General features: G+C 39.1%; 1 protein-coding gene across 1 annotated transcript in view; it reads left to right on the top strand.

Moving 5' to 3' along the window:
- The first annotated feature begins 214 nt into the window (after positions 1–214).
- Positions 215–15,683, top strand: part of LIX1 (Lix1 homolog (chicken)) — a 66,673-nt gene continuing 51,204 nt past the window's right edge. Inside the window, exon 1 of the mRNA XM_006867890.1 lies at positions 215–517. Within this exon, the coding sequence (XP_006867952.1) occupies positions 436–517 (82 nt within the window). The 5' untranslated portion in view covers positions 215–435. The remainder of the gene's footprint in view (positions 518–15,683) is intronic.

The following is a 15,683-nucleotide window of genomic DNA, read 5'->3' as shown; positions in this document are numbered from 1 at the left end:
ATATACTTCTGGGAGAAATATCTTGATCCATATTCCTGGGGGTAACACAGTAAAATAGAGAATCTAAAGAAATAATCAAGTCAGAAAGCTGTACACCATTCTAGCAAAATCTGGTTGGAGAGAAACACTGTTCCCATGATTAGCTCGTTTCCCCAGCCAGCCTGTAGGTGGGTGTGTTTAACAGAAGGAAGCAATGGGAACCCGCCTGTCAGCCAGCCTTTAAAGCTAATTAGCTCAGCATACAACAAAGATAAGTGAGCCTGGGAGGAGGGCCCCCTGAGGGGTCTTTAGATTCTGGGAAATGTCTGATTGGCAGATGTTAAAAGGGATTCTTTGGTAATCCAGTGCATCAATGAGCTGCACAAACTCAGTCCAGGACTGCAAGAATTTAGGCATGAGGACATTGTGCAGGAAGCTCGCAACGGCAGACCCAAGATGGACAGAACCTTGGAATCCCTGAGACACATCATCGCCCAAGTTTTGCCTCACAGAGACCCTGCACTGGTCTTCAAAGACTGTAAGTACTGAAGGAAAAAAAGTTGTTGGGTTTTTTGGGTTTTTTTTTTTTACTTTTAGAAAATAGCCCTAAACGTCCAGTCACATCCTATTTAAGCATGATTTCCTTTAAATCTCTTTAGTCATATGCTGTGGTCTAAGTGATATTTAACTTGTTCGTTACTAAAGTCAAAAGAAGGATTTCATCTCACCTACAGGCATTAGTTGTTGGGTTATTTTTGTCAATGATGTGTCTTAGTAACCATATCAGTCTTTCCTAAAATCTAAAACTCATCTAAGACTTAAGAAGCATTTCCAGATGCTTTCTAAAAAAGCAAGTCTGGTTGGTACTATTATTAATACTGAAGATCACTTGGAAATGATAGTAAAATATACCTAAATTTATTAACTTGTTTAATCCTCCACAAAAACATATTAGTGATATTAAACCAAGTGCTGTGTCTGAGCATTTTTGTTGTAAGCAAGATGCCAAAAATTAATTACTGCTGAGCTCTTGAATTTTGATAATAAATTATAACACTTTAGTTTAAAAGGTCAATAAAGTGAAATGTGTCCCATCTCTGCAACACTCCCAAAAAATCCACCCTGCTATGCAAAGTTATTATAATTTTTTTTAAATGATTGTGAAAAAAAAAAAATTCAATCAAGCTTTCCAATTCTAGCAATGCTATTAAACCATTTGTCATGTAACTTCCTTTCTGGAACCAATTTGATTTCCTGCTGCTGCAGAACAGACTATCTTCACATTGTATCTTATCTACAGTGGGTTTCATATTACAAAGGGCTTCTGAAAGAGAATTTTGCTATGGAACTGCCCAAAAGGTAAAATGCATATGAAAGATTTTTTTTGTATGTGGTTTTCTTTCTTCTTTTTTTTAGGCAACAGCTTTCCTCTTTTGTGATTATAGGTATGTAAATTTTTGTCTCCACCAAAACATTATTGGTTTGGGTTTTTGCTTTCTGATTGCTGAATAATGTTACTTTCCAGATGCCCTTTTAGTTGATACTTCTCATATGTGCGACGGAAAGAAGAATGGTTGACCATTTTATTCTACAATTTTTTCCTCTTAGAAATTAAATTGCAAGTAATCTGCTTTTTTTTTTTTTTTCCTTTCTCTTTGCTAGAACTAATAAAAAGCACTCCCTCCCGCAGTCTAGCGGAGACCACTCAGGCTTGGTATGTTTCTTTAAGTGTAGAGGGCAGGAAAGAATGTCTCTCTCCTGCATTACAATAGCCCTGAATTCGTGAGTGAGAAGTGGAAGCAGAGGAGAGGATAGAGGGGAAATCTTTAAAGTTGGACTAAATTCTACCAATTCGTTTACAATTTAGAAGAGAGAATAGACTAGAAAAGTTCAAAGAAAACCTGCATTCTGTTCCATCACCCAGTCCTTTTCAGGAACTCATTCATATGAAAAACACCCATGGGCTGCCTCCCTTGAACCCGGTTGTCACTCTGGTATGGCTTAAGAGGTGTGAATATTAAACTGCTGATGCTCGCGCTCTGGCTTTCTCTAATCTAAAAAATAACTAAATGGATGTAAACCAAATGGCAGGTTTCTTCTGTACTGGTAGTTTCATAATGCGGAAACATCTAACCCTCTCACTCTCCTCACTGAATAATTGGGAAAGAGGTTGCTTACTTTTTAGGGCTGGGCATCAAAAGTATGTCTGGGGGCTGTGCCATGCCTTGGCAACCTAGGGTGCACGTGCTGGAGTTTGGCACGCGGGTCCCTTTTCTCTGGCACACCCATAACGCTGCTGCCTCCACATTCCTGTTGGTAGCCTATAAAAAGCCTCGGCTAGCCTTGAATCCCAGTTCTGCGCAGCTGGGACTGGCTCCTCCCCCTCCCCCAGTCCAGTCTTCCTGCCTGAAGGACTAAGCACTTGAGCACTTCATTGCCAATTCCTTGAAGGAAATTGCTACCTTGCTTTCCTGAAAAGATGGAAAGCCGATCCAGGGGTTCAAAATCCCCAGCATAGTTGAACAAAGAAGCAAAGCTTATAAAGAACACTTTTAGACCGTTATCTAAATTTCTTTTTAAAAAATGCAAAGATATTTTTCTTCTCTTCTCACTCTTTGGACACACATAATGCAAAGAGAGGAAATGATCATTCCATTAATTTGTTGCTTCAGTTGTCTTTTGATTTGTTTTAAAATAAGCAATAGTAAACTGAATTTTCTTTTCAAGTGGGTAGGAAAAGCACCCAGAGCATTTTTTGGACTGAGACAGATGCACATGGGAATAGTTAAATTCATTTAAAGAAATAAAATTCGAATGCATTTCTCAGTCAAGGAGGCCCTGCAAACAGCATTTTGCAATGCATTAAATCTGCCATTCATTTTAGATGAGGTGTTCATCTGGCAATAGTTGTGATTTGTTTTTTATTTTCAATCCTGGAAGGAAATTAATTCCATCACATTTTTTTTCCTATTTCACATTTCAAATGAAAAATAATAGAAAGAGGTTTGCAGCAAGGTGGGCTCTCAGTTTGTAGATTGCTCGTCTAAACTGACACTTGGCTGTTCTCTCCTACAGGAAGGTCTCCTCACTGCAGCCATTTGAGTAACAAGGGAGCCTCTACTCTCGCAGACAGGGTCCCATTCCAGTGAAATTATTGCATATCTCTGTGTTACCTTCCATTGTCAGCTCTGAGTAATACCCAGTTTCTTTTCAACTCATGCATCACAACCAAGGATTGTGAGTGATCCAGAAAGCGGCCGCTGTCAGTTCTTTTGAAAGAGTGTGTGAGCTTAACTCTGTTTGCCACTGTTTGACAGTTTCTACTGTGCCTTCTCAAAAGAAACCGCACATAATTTTAAGATGGCTGCACTTTCAACTCTTCATCTGGGTGCTAACTCCTCCAACTGATGTTGGTAGCAGCTGTCAAATTGCCCCTGGTTCATGATAACTCCATGCACAATGGGGCAAAATGATGCCTAGTCCTGATCCATCCCTATGATGAGTTGCAGATTGAACTGTTGTGATCTATAGGATTTTTGTTGGCTGATTTTAGGAAGTAGATCACCAGGTCTTTATAGTCCGCCTTTGTCTGGAAGCTCTGTTGAAACCTGTTGAGCATTATAGCAATCCTCAAATCTCCACTGGCAGACAGGTATTGACTGAGCACGAAGTGCTCAGAAAAGAACTGAATCCTAGTCTTCCTGGCAGAAAGCACGGATTCTACCATTGAACAACCACTGCTCCCAACTCAAATTACAAAAGCATAATAGGCTTGTCTGTCTCCTTTATGCTCTTTCTTCATCTGCTTCAAAGCCATACACATTATGAGGATGTTGAGTCCTCATTATGTGGTAGGCACTGTACTATTGTGAGAAACGTTGTCGATACCTCGGACACTGCCTCGGTTCCTCTTGGTTATAAGGTCACCAATGAGTTATCACAAGCACTTATTGACAAACGCTCAAGAAATCCAATCTGTACTCATTTTAGTGAGAGTGAGGTTTTCTTTATTCAATTTTGCGAAATTGGGTACCCAACCCAGTAAATACAGGCAGACGCGCCACATGGCCAGCTTGCAAAGAGTTTTATTTCCCTCTCTTGCCTCCCACAGTGAGTATGGGGTTCAAAATCTAGCCCGGATGGCTCCCATGGCCTTAATGACTGTATTGCCCCTCCCCCATTCATCCTGCACATGTTAGGGTTGGTGTGAATCAACAACTACTCCTGGTCTAGCAATCTCGTGCACCCTTTGTTCCTGAACATGGACCATCTTGAGAATTTCTCATACTAGTAGCATCTGTTCTTCAGAGCAAGCTAGTTTATTGTTTACAGGTGAGGAAATGGAGGCTTGTGGACGTAAAAGTGATGTTTCCAAATTACATAGCTAGTAAATGATAGAACCAGGATTCAGATGCTGTCTTCCAACTTCTCACTTTGGCCATCAAGATCTGGCCTCTCAAAAGTGCTCCGTTAACATTTCATGTAAAAGCTCTATCTGCTGGGAAAATGGAAAGGGAAGAGAACTAAACTCTTTAGTGAGTATGGATGGAGTCCCCTGAACATTCACATCTGGCAGAGAGTGATTAGCAGAGTGCAGAGGGGGAGGGCATTTTTGAGAAGAGGGCAAATTTGTCCAACGGCAGATTGGACAATATGAGAATGACACATTGGGCGAGGTGGAGAACAGGCTGAGGAGACAAGAATCAGATCAGGAAGGGTCCTACTGAAGTGCAGGCTATAGGGAACCATTGGAGTTACTGGTGATCCAAGATTAGTTCTGTAAGTTTACGGTCTTGTGTTACATTGGGATAGAATTTATACTGGCATCTGTTGGAGGATACTTACTGATATCTAAATTAGGAATGACTGCTGTTGTTTTCCAGGCATCCTGGTGTGGTACTGTAGGATAAGTACTGTACCAAAAGGTCACTTGAACCACACACAAGGTTGGCGGTTCAAACTCATCAGCCACTCTTCAGAAATCCTATACAGGGTTGCTATGAATCAACCTGACAACACTTAATAACAACTAAAAGCTGTTTTCCAACAATAATCTATTCACCAATTTAGGCAAAATGCAGGATTTGAGAACTGACAAACATGCCAGAGGGGAGAAACTATTTCACTGACTGAAGGCCAAAATCAAAGCAAATTGTTTAAAAGTTAATTTATTTGTCATTGTAGCCAGGAGAATGCATTGATACCTAGTATTGACCTTTATAGTGTTATGTTAGATTTCACTAATATTTTTCATCAAATTTTATAATGAAAAAAATGAAATAGAACTTTTACTAAACATTGCACAGTTGGAAGTAAATATTTCACATATTTGAGGTACATTAACTCTTCCATTTGGGAAAACATTTTTCTGCATGAAAGGTTTTATTTATATCAGATAAGTGAATACTTGACTTCAAAGACAAGTACATTTTTACCCTTTAGTAAAATTGAGCCAGACTCTAGAGCTATTAAAAACATCTTAATAATAATGAAACTTGCCATATGCAAAGTGAAAGCAAAATGTTTTTTTCTCTATTCCATGCTTTTGAGTATAGATATTTGAAGTGTATACATCTGAAGATACATTTATAATTTTGCCTTTTAAAGAAAGGAATGGAATAGGATGAAAGATAAAAGTGCTTGTGCTGTGAGCCCCTACGCGTACTGCAGCGTATGCATAAAGTGGGCCTGAAAGAATGTGGCTAAAAAAATACGCCCTAATGTTCACTAGCTTATTCTAAAGTACTGATTATATCTTAATTACAATAATTTGAACTCTGATAATTTTAGCATATAGATTGTGGGATGTCCTTTCTGAAGACTATTCAAATGCTAATTTTGCTTGATTTATTATAAGATGAGACTATTTTTATTTATACTAAGAAAAATTCAGATTTCATATCCTCCATCAGTGACATATAAAAGCTGTTCTCTTTTCCTTCAATAAATATTCATTTGACAGTTTAAATACTTAATATTTCAGCCCAAAGGAAAACTTTTCAAATAGAAAAAAAAAGGTGAGTTTTGATCTCCTAATGACCAAATCTATCCTAATAGGTTTATTTCTTGTAGGTACATAGGATTTAATACATAAAAACACAATATGGTAGAGATCCATCTTATAATAAGATCTGGCATTTCTTCATGATCTGCTGTCTCACCTCACTTATGTAGATGTTGTTGTTAGGTGTCATCAAGCAGGCCTCAACTCATAACAAACCACATGCACAATGGAACAGAGCACTGCCCAGTTCTCTGAGACACCCACAATTGTTGCTATGTTTGAGTCCAATGTTGTAGCCAATGTATCAATCCACCTCATTGAGGGTCTTCCTGTCTTTTACTGACCCTATACTTTACCAGGAGTCCTGGTGTGGCTCTGTGGGTTAATGCACTGAGCTGCAAAGTCTGTTTGAACCACAAGTTTGGCAGTTCAAGCTCATCAACTGTTTCTCGGAAACCCTATACAGGGTTGCTGTGGGTCAGAATCGACTTGACAGCACTTAGCAACAACAAAAACATACTTTACCAAGCGTGATGTCTTTCTCCAGGGACTGGTCTGTCCTGAAAATATATCGAAAGTGTGTAAGACAAAGTCTTGCATTTCCTGCCTTCTAAGGAGCATTATGGCTGTCCTGATTCCAAGACAAATTTGTCCTTCTGGTTTGTTGTTAGGTGCCATCCAGTCGGTACCAATTCATAGCGACCCTATGCACAACAGAACAAAACACTGTCCAGTCCTGGGCCAACCTCACAATTGTTGCCATGCTTGAGCCCACTTTGACAATCCATCTCACTTGGGGTCTTCCTCTATTTCTCTGACACTCCACTTTACCAAACATGATGTCCTTCTCCAGTGACTGGTCCCTCCTAACAATATGTCCGAACTATGAGAACGAAGTGTGGCCATCCTGGCCTTCAAGGAGCACTCTGGCTGCACTTCTTCCAAAACAGATCTGTTGGTTCTTTTGGCAACCCATGGTACTTTCGATATTCTCCTCTAACACCATAACTCAAAAGCATCAATTCTTCTATGGTCTTCCTTATTCACTGTCCAGCTTTCACATGCATATGAGGTTATTGAAAATACCATGGCTTGGGTCAGATGCTCCTTAGTCCTCAAGTTGACATCTTTTCTTTTCAACACTTTAAAAAGATCTTGTGCAGCAGATTTGCCTAATGCAACATGTCATTTGATTTCTTGACTGCTGCTTCCATGAGTATTAATGGTTGATCCAAGAAAAATGAAGTCCTTGTCAACTTCAATCTTTCCTCCATTGATAAGAATGTTGTTTATTGGTCCCGCGGTGAGAATTTTTGTTTTCTTTACATTGAGATATAATCCATACATCTGTGCTCTTTGTTCTTCATCAGTAAGTATTTTAAGTCCTCTTTACTTTCAGCAAGCAAGGTTGTATCATCTGCATATCTCAGGTTGTTAATGAGTCTTCCTCCAATCCTGATGCCACATTTTTCTTCATATAACCCTGCTTTTTGAATTATTTGCTCAGCATATAGATTGAATAAGTATGGTGAAAGAATACACCTCTGTCTCATAACTTTCTTAATTTTAAACCATTCAGTGTTCCATGTTCTGTTCGAACAACTACCTCTTGGTCCATATACAGATTCCTCATGAGCACAATAAACTGTTCAGGAATACTCATACTTTGCAATATTGTCCATAGCTTGTCATGATCAACACAGTTGAAAGCCTTTCCTTAGTCAATAAAGCACACATAAACATATTTCTGATATTCTCTGCTTTCAGCCAAGATCCATCAGACATCAACAATGATATCCCTCATTCCACGGCCTCTTCTAAATTCAACTTCAACCTCTGGAAGTTCTCTGTCAATATATGCTTGCAGGTGTTTCATTATTACTTTTAGTAAAATTATACTCGTATGGGATATCAAAGATACTGTCTGATGATTTCTGCATTCCATTTGGAATGGGCACAAACACAGATTTCTTCCAATCAGTTGGCCAGATAGTTGGCTTCTAAATTTCTTGGCATAGATGAGTGAGTGCCTCCAGTGATGCCTCATTCTCTTGAAAGATTTCAATTTTTATTCCATCAATTCCTGGTTTCTTGTTCTTTGCCAATTCCTTCAATACACCGTGGACTTCTTCCTTCAGTATCATTGGCTCTTGATCATATGCTACCTCTTGAAATGATTGAACATCAACCATTTCCTTTTGGTACAGTGACTCTGTGTATTCCTTCCATCTTCTTTTGATGTTTTCTGCATCATTCAATAATTTGCCCAGAGAATCCTTCAATAACAAAAGTCGAGACTTGAATTTTTTTTCTTTAGTTCCCCCAGTTTGAGAAATGCTGAGTGTGTTCTTCCTTTTTGATTTTCTGACTTTAGATCTTTTAACATTTTGTTGTATTATTTGACTTTGTCTCTCGAGCTGACCTTTGAAATTTTCTGTTCAGCTCTTTTACCTCCTCATTTCTCCCATTTGTTTTATCATCTCGGAAACCCTGTACAGGGTCGCTATGGGTCGGAACCGACTCGATGGCACTTAACAACAACAACAACACTGGAGAGCAAGTTTCAGTGTCTCTTCTGACATCCATTTTGATCTTTTCCTTCTTTAATAACTTTTTGCTTTCTTCTTGTATGATGTTTTTGATATTATCCCACAACTCTTCTGGCCTTCGGTCTTTAGTGTTTAATGTATCAAATCTGTTCTTCAGATGATCTCTAAATTTAGGTGGGATACAGTCAAGGTCATATTTTGGCTCTCGTGGACTTGTTTTCATTGTCTTCAGCTTCAGTTTGAATTTGCATATGAGTAATTGATGGTCTGTTCCACAGTCTGCCCCTGTCCTTATTTTGGCTGATGATATGGAGCTTTTGTACTATCTCTTTCCACAGATGTGGTCAGTTTTATTTCTGTGTATACCATTTAGTGAGGTCCATGTGTATAACTGCCTCTTATGCTGTCTAAAGAAGGTATTTTCAAAGAACAAATCATTGGTTTTGCAGAATTATTTTCTGCGATCTCCAGCATCATTTCTATCACCAAAGCTGTATTTTCCAACTACTGATCCTTCCTCTTTGCTCCCAACCTTTGCATTCCAATCACAATAATGATCAATACATCTTGATTGCATGTTTGATCAATTTCAGATTGAAGAAGTTGGTAGAATTCTTCTATTTCATCCTCACTTGCCTTAGTGGTTGATGCATAAATTTGAATAATAGTGGTAATAACTGGTCTCCCTGTAGTCACATGGATATTATCCTATCACAGGCAGCATTGTACCTCATGACTGATCTTGATTTATTCTTTTTGATGATAAATGCAACACCATTCCTCTTCTGGTTGTTGTTGTTGTTGTTGTTAGGTGCCATCGAGTTGGTACCGACTCATAGCGACCCTATGCGCAACAGAACAAAACAGTGCCCGGGCCTGGGCCAACCTCACGATTGTTGCCATGCTTGACCACATTGATCCTGTCATTTTGCCAATCCTTCTTGCTGGTGGTCTTCCACTTTTTATATGACCCTCCACCATATCAAACATGATATCCTTCTCCAGTGAATGATCCCTCCTGACAATATGTCTGAAGTTTGAGAGACAAAGTCTGGCCATCCTGGCCTCCAAGGAGCACTCTGGCTGCACTTCTTCTGGTAGTCCATGATATATTCAGTACACTTTGCCAACACCGTAACTCAAAGGCACCAATTCTTCTTCAGTCTTCTGTATTCATTGTCCAGCTTTCACATGCATTTGCTAACCTGAACTCAATTTTAACAACTTTTGAAACTCATGTGTTAAGTTACAGCCTATAATAGGTTACAGCTGCATAAGGGTGAGTTTCTAAGTTATGATTTTTCTGTTTAAATGATATGGTTTTACTGATTATGTGCTACAGATTGATTTAAGAAATGTAAGACAACTTTAGGAGCCTTTCATAAAAGAATCTTCTTTATTTAATACAGTTCATATTGAAGTTTTAACCCCAAAGGCTCTTATTTCTTTTCCTCCATGTTCAAATGCCCATGTAAGTTTAGTTTGTCAAGGTAGTTAAAACAATCCTACTGAAAAAGAAAAGAAAGGAATCATATTGAAAGTTTCATATTAATGCAATAGACAATTGCTTCGCTCCCTGGAGTTCTCTGTATTCTTTCTCTGGTCTCCATGGAATGTTGTTTGAATTATGGGTTTGCTTCCCCCACCCCCATTTCTGGGCTGATGATCAGTTGATCTCTATTTTGATCTGGTCCCAGTAGGCATCAGCTGTGGGAACCCTCCATTCGTCACTACTCCTTTGCCACTTACGGTTTGTACGATTTGATTTATATTTCTTTCAAGTGTCTTCACCAATGTGTTTTCATTCACACCTAAGTTGCAAGTCCCAGAGGGCGAAGTACTTCTCAGTAACACCCAAGTTGCCTTCCATGCTCCTAGCCAGGCACCAAGCAGGTGCACAACAGACTTTCTTTTTTAAATCTCTAATTTGTTGACTTTCTCTCTTATAAACAGTGGGGAGGATTTTTTCTTGTCAGTTGTTCTCCTTTATGATGAAAACTGCTGGAAGCATTCTAAACCATCATCTACTGACACCTTAATTCCAGGATAATTATATGCAGGATTGAGTTGACAGTCAGATGAATCACATGGAAAAAAGAAGGGGCTCTGAAAATAAACATAGGCAACTTCCCCAGAGTGCTGACTGTTTGGCATATAGGCATAGTCCGGAATCAGCCTGTATGCTGAATTGGCACAGTGGTTTGGATTACTAATCCTTACATTCATCCTCAGTATTTACCCTCAATTTTGTACATAGGTACCAGTTAGATAGCTGTGGCAGTTTATGTACACATGACTGTTTCCATAAAAGATATGTTATAAACCTAAAGCCACATTCGCACAGATTTGACCATTTTAATTAAACAGAACTGGTCAGCAAAATAATCAGTGGGATTACTCCTTAGTGGTGGTGGTGGTTGTTGTTAAAATGTCATTGAGTTGGTTCATACTCATAGAGACCCTGTATAGGATTTCCAAGGAGTGACTGGTGGGTTTGAACTGCCAACCTTGCAGCTCAAAGTGACCTTGTGGGCCAGGGCATTATCCTGCAGTGCCATACCAGGACTCCTTGATTAGTTGTCCAAAATTAATGGTCCTACAAAGTCTCGTGAATACATTGTACTGCCAGTGCCCTCTGGAATAAGGAGAAGATATATGCTTCCTTATTGATTTAATAAGTTACATCAGGTTTTTATTTTATGTGGCTTTTGTAATTGAATGACATCATCCAACCTAAGGTGCACATATAAACCACACATGTGAACTGAGGCTGCTGCTGTTTCATTCTAGTACATTTAATGTCTTTTTATTTTCATTAATCTTGGTGATTTTTTTCTTTCTCCTTTACATTATTTTCCCTCTCTAGCTCCTTAAAAAACAACAACAACAACAAAATTACCCTATGCTTCCAAATATATAATTAAATGATTATTTAAACTTCTCCCCAAAATGATGCACAGTTCAGCAATTTTAGATTCTAAGGATAAAAATGAAGCATCACCACCAACAAAAATGTATACCATTTTTACATGTTTGGGAGAACTTTCTGAGAGGTTAATTTTGTATAACAGCCTAAAGGATCATAATTCCCTCCCGAAAGTATTCACAGTGGGGAGCGGGAGTGAAAGAAAAGAAAAGGCCAACAAAAGAGTAAAAACAAGGGAGCTTTCCAGCTGCTGAAGGAGGGAGGTCCTGTCTCAGATTTTTTATCTTAAAGCAAAGTTTTTACTAAAGCTCCTCTTCTGATGCTGTGAACAAAGCAAGTCTTCAAGCTGTCTCTATCCTGCTGTGTGATTGTGTGGTTACCTCTGAGAGTCTAACACAAAAGACAAAGGGGCCCAAGCTCCCCACATGTTATACCCTACACACAAGCTGAGCCCACAGAGTCCACTGTTGATGTTAAATGCTGTCTAGTTGGTTCCCACTCATAGTGGTCCTGTATATAGTTTCCAAGGAGCTGCTGGTGAGTTTGAACTGCTGAACTTGTGGTTGAAACTGACCTTGCAATCCATTGCATTATCCCACAGTGCTACCCAAGGGCTCCATTAGCCTAGTTAAAACTTGGCAAAATCTGACAATAGTTACAAACAGCTAGACTGTAGGTTCTGTTGGTCAGTGTCCTGGGGTTCAGTTAAGCCCAGTACAAGACCCAAAGTCACCCCATTTTGCTGTTCATTTTGAAGAAATAGTAAATCACACCTTTAAACTATTGGGGATTCTTTTCCTGCTTCTCCTCAATAGAGTACATTGCACATGATTGAATTGTTAGAATAGAAAATATTAATTAAATTTATTTTAAAATAGCACCTGCTAAGGCTAATTAAAAGCTCTAAAAATATTATATAACATAAATTCATCTGCTCAGAGGCAGAAATTCAATTTGAAAATATGTTACTCCTCTTGAAAGTCTCTTAATGATTTATTTTTAAATGGTAACCTTTCAAATTTGTCTCTAATTTTTTGGCAAGAGAGATTGTACTGAGACAGAATTTTTCCTTATTGTAAGGCCTAAAGAAATTGGCTGGTTTTTGCTTTGCCTTATTGATTTATAATGGACTAGACATATCCCTTTTTGAAGGCAGTTTGTCTCATATTAGATAATGGAACTGATCAATGAATTATATTGTGTCAGCTTTTCTGGAGTGTAAGCAGTCATTAACTACTAATTTGAAAAAAAAGTTGATCTCTCTTATTGTTTTCGCTCAAAGTTAACAGCTGCTTGGTTATCTAATGCTGCTATAACAAAGTACCATTTTAGCAAATTGGAATTTATTCTCTCACAGTTTAGTGGGCTGGAAGTACAAATTTCAGGCACCAGTTCTAGGGGAAGCCTTTCTCTTTTTCTCTGTTGGTTTAGGAGGAAGGTCCTTGCCTTCTTTCAGTATCTGTAGGGGAGCATTCCTTGGAAATCTTGATGTGTCTTGGTTCTAGGAGATTCTTAGTACAGGGACCCTAGGTCCAAAGGACCAGCTCTACTCCTGACTCTACTTTCTCGGTAGTAGGTTCCTCTGATCTTTGCTCCCTTCTCTCTCCTTTTTTCTCTTATAAGAGAAAAGGTGTTGCAGGCCACACCCCTGGGAAACTCCCCTTACATTGGATCAGGGTTGTGATGGGAATAAGTGTGTTGCATCTCACCCTTAATCGTGTTATTGGTGCTTCACATCAGATCACATCATGAGAGATCATTACATAACTGCCAAACCACTGAGAACTGTGGTCCAGCCACATTGACACATATTTTGGGGTTCAAAATTCAATCCATGAAAGTGAAAGATTTGGAGGAAAAAAAACCAAACCATTGTCAAGAATCACCACAATGTGTGTAACAATATCTTTATTGTGTGCAGATACGACAGTATCACCTGAACATGTCAGGGAGGTGCTTGAAAGAGGGGACAGTGAAAGTGGGTTACATAGGTCATTGTTATGTTAATACTCAGGAGATAAATTAGCATCAAAGCACAGGGCAAATTACAGAAACATGTACCAAGAACATGTCATAATCCTAAAACAGCCTCTGGTCAGACCTGGAGTTCCTTCTTCTCGAAGCTGGCAACAGGCAGGTAATTTTCTGAAAGAATTCAATGGCTCAGGCCAAATGTCTCTACTAAGCTGCTTACTAAGCTATTATTGGACGTAAAAATAATTCCAGGGAAGCAATTCCTTAAGGATGCATAAAGGACCCCTAAGAGCAGATGGGCTGAGTGGGTAACCCCAATTCCATGAAGCCATGGATTCCAGGAAAATCTAGATGGTTTTGTCACCATGTTTTCCATTTTTGAGATCTGTACAATTTTAACCATTTATTTTCTAGCTATTATGAAGCTTTGACTTTACAGTGAATGCTATTATATGAGCTCTTATTTCCATCTCTGACTCTTCAAACAGTTTGGAAATAAATAAAATAGCACAATGTGTTCAGTTAGAGAATTTTCAGACTTTCAGAATATTTTTAGAATATTTAATGATATGGTTTCAAAGATGTAGTACTTAAACATATAATCATGCCTTTATCTTTCTCCCTTCATCACCTCTAAGCACAAATAATACTCACTATTTGTAAAGCCCTATTCTGCACATTTCTATTTTAAACCTAATAATAATCCTATCATATAGGTAAATCAGACTGATAGCAACTGGACTAGACATGACTAGTTGACACAGGCACTGCATTTACAGATGAGGAAACTGAGGCACAAAGAGGTGAATGGTCTAGACAGGATTTAAACCCAGGAGCTCTGGTAGCGTAGTGGTTACGAATCGGGCTGTGAACTACAAGGTCAGCAGTTCGAAACTACCAGCTGCTCCGTGGGAGAAAGATGAGGCATTCTGCTCCTGTAAAGATTAACAGCCTCGGAAACCCTGTGCAGGGTCGCTATGAGCTGGAACCGACTTCATGGCACATAACAACAACAAGTCTGACTCCAGAGTCCATGCTTTTAACTACCTGCCTAATGAAAAAAGATGGAGAGACAAGATGCAGGAAACATTGTATTATGTAGGAATTAGTGCCTATATTTGAGGATTCTTCTAAAACATACTCCATATAATCTATGAAGCATTTAAAAATCTCTACATATCAGACTTTTCATATGAAAACAGAGATTATGTGTCCCTATCAGCATGTCCAAGGAGCCCTGGTGGCATTGTGAGTTAGGCATTGGCTACAAGGTCAGTGGTTCAAATCCACCAGCTGCTCCTCAGAAATCCTATACAGAGTCACTGTGAGTTGTAACCAACTTGATGGCACTTAACAACAGTAACTAACCACAAGGTTGGCAGTTCAAACCTGTCAGTCACTCCATGGGATAAAGATGAGGTTGTCTGCTCCTGTAAAGATTTGTCGTCTTGGAAACCCAATGGGAACATTTCTACCCTGTTCTGTATGGTTGCTGTGAATCCGAATCAATTCAAGGACAGTGGATTTGGTTTGATTTGGATCCGTATATCCATAGATTTCAACCTTTAAAAAATGAAAATATGATTGATGTGTGTGGCAAGTTCTAAATGTTTAGAATGAAATCTCTGAGTGTGAAGTTACCGATATTTTTTCCCTCAGGAGCTTCATGCTGTCTCCAGGCTTCAGAAGGGGGAATTTTTTGCTCATTCATCCATTACCAACTTCTCAGGTTTTCTGCCTAGAATTGACCCCAAAACACATTCTGCCTTGGGCTGACACAGATGTACAACAGCAATTGTACATTCTCTCCAATAACAAGGCCCTGCTGGCCTCATAGCTCCACCCTCCATGGATAGAGCCAGCCTAAGCAGCATGGTACCTTGGGCTAGGAACTAGGGACTTTGTGCTCCTACCTTTCTCTCCCACTTGAGTACAGATGGACTGCCACGAGGATGAAGTTAGCTTTTTATTATTAAGAGAAACCAGGACCCCCTACCCTAGCTATTGTTAAATCACATGACTTTCCTTCCTAGTGGCACCCTTTCCTGTCACTCAACTCTGGCATAATTGTTTTTCTTACTCTTCTTGTAAATACCACCCTCACGCCTTTGGAAGCACAATTCCCTCCATTCCTTCAACCCCGTTTAAACTGAACTCATCTCTTGGACACAGATTTTTTTCCTAACCTTTTCAGTGCACACTCTTCTACTTTTCCTCTTGCATGTTGTTGTTGTTGTTGTCAGGTGCCATC

The sequence above is a fragment of the Chrysochloris asiatica genome, unplaced genomic scaffold, assembly GCF_000296735.1.
Source record: "Chrysochloris asiatica unplaced genomic scaffold, ChrAsi1.0 scaffold00111, whole genome shotgun sequence".
NCBI lineage: Eukaryota > Metazoa > Chordata > Mammalia > Afrosoricida > Chrysochloridae > Chrysochloris > Chrysochloris asiatica.
The sequence above is the reverse complement of the archived record's forward strand: the minus strand, read 5'-3'. Positions and strand labels throughout refer to the sequence as shown.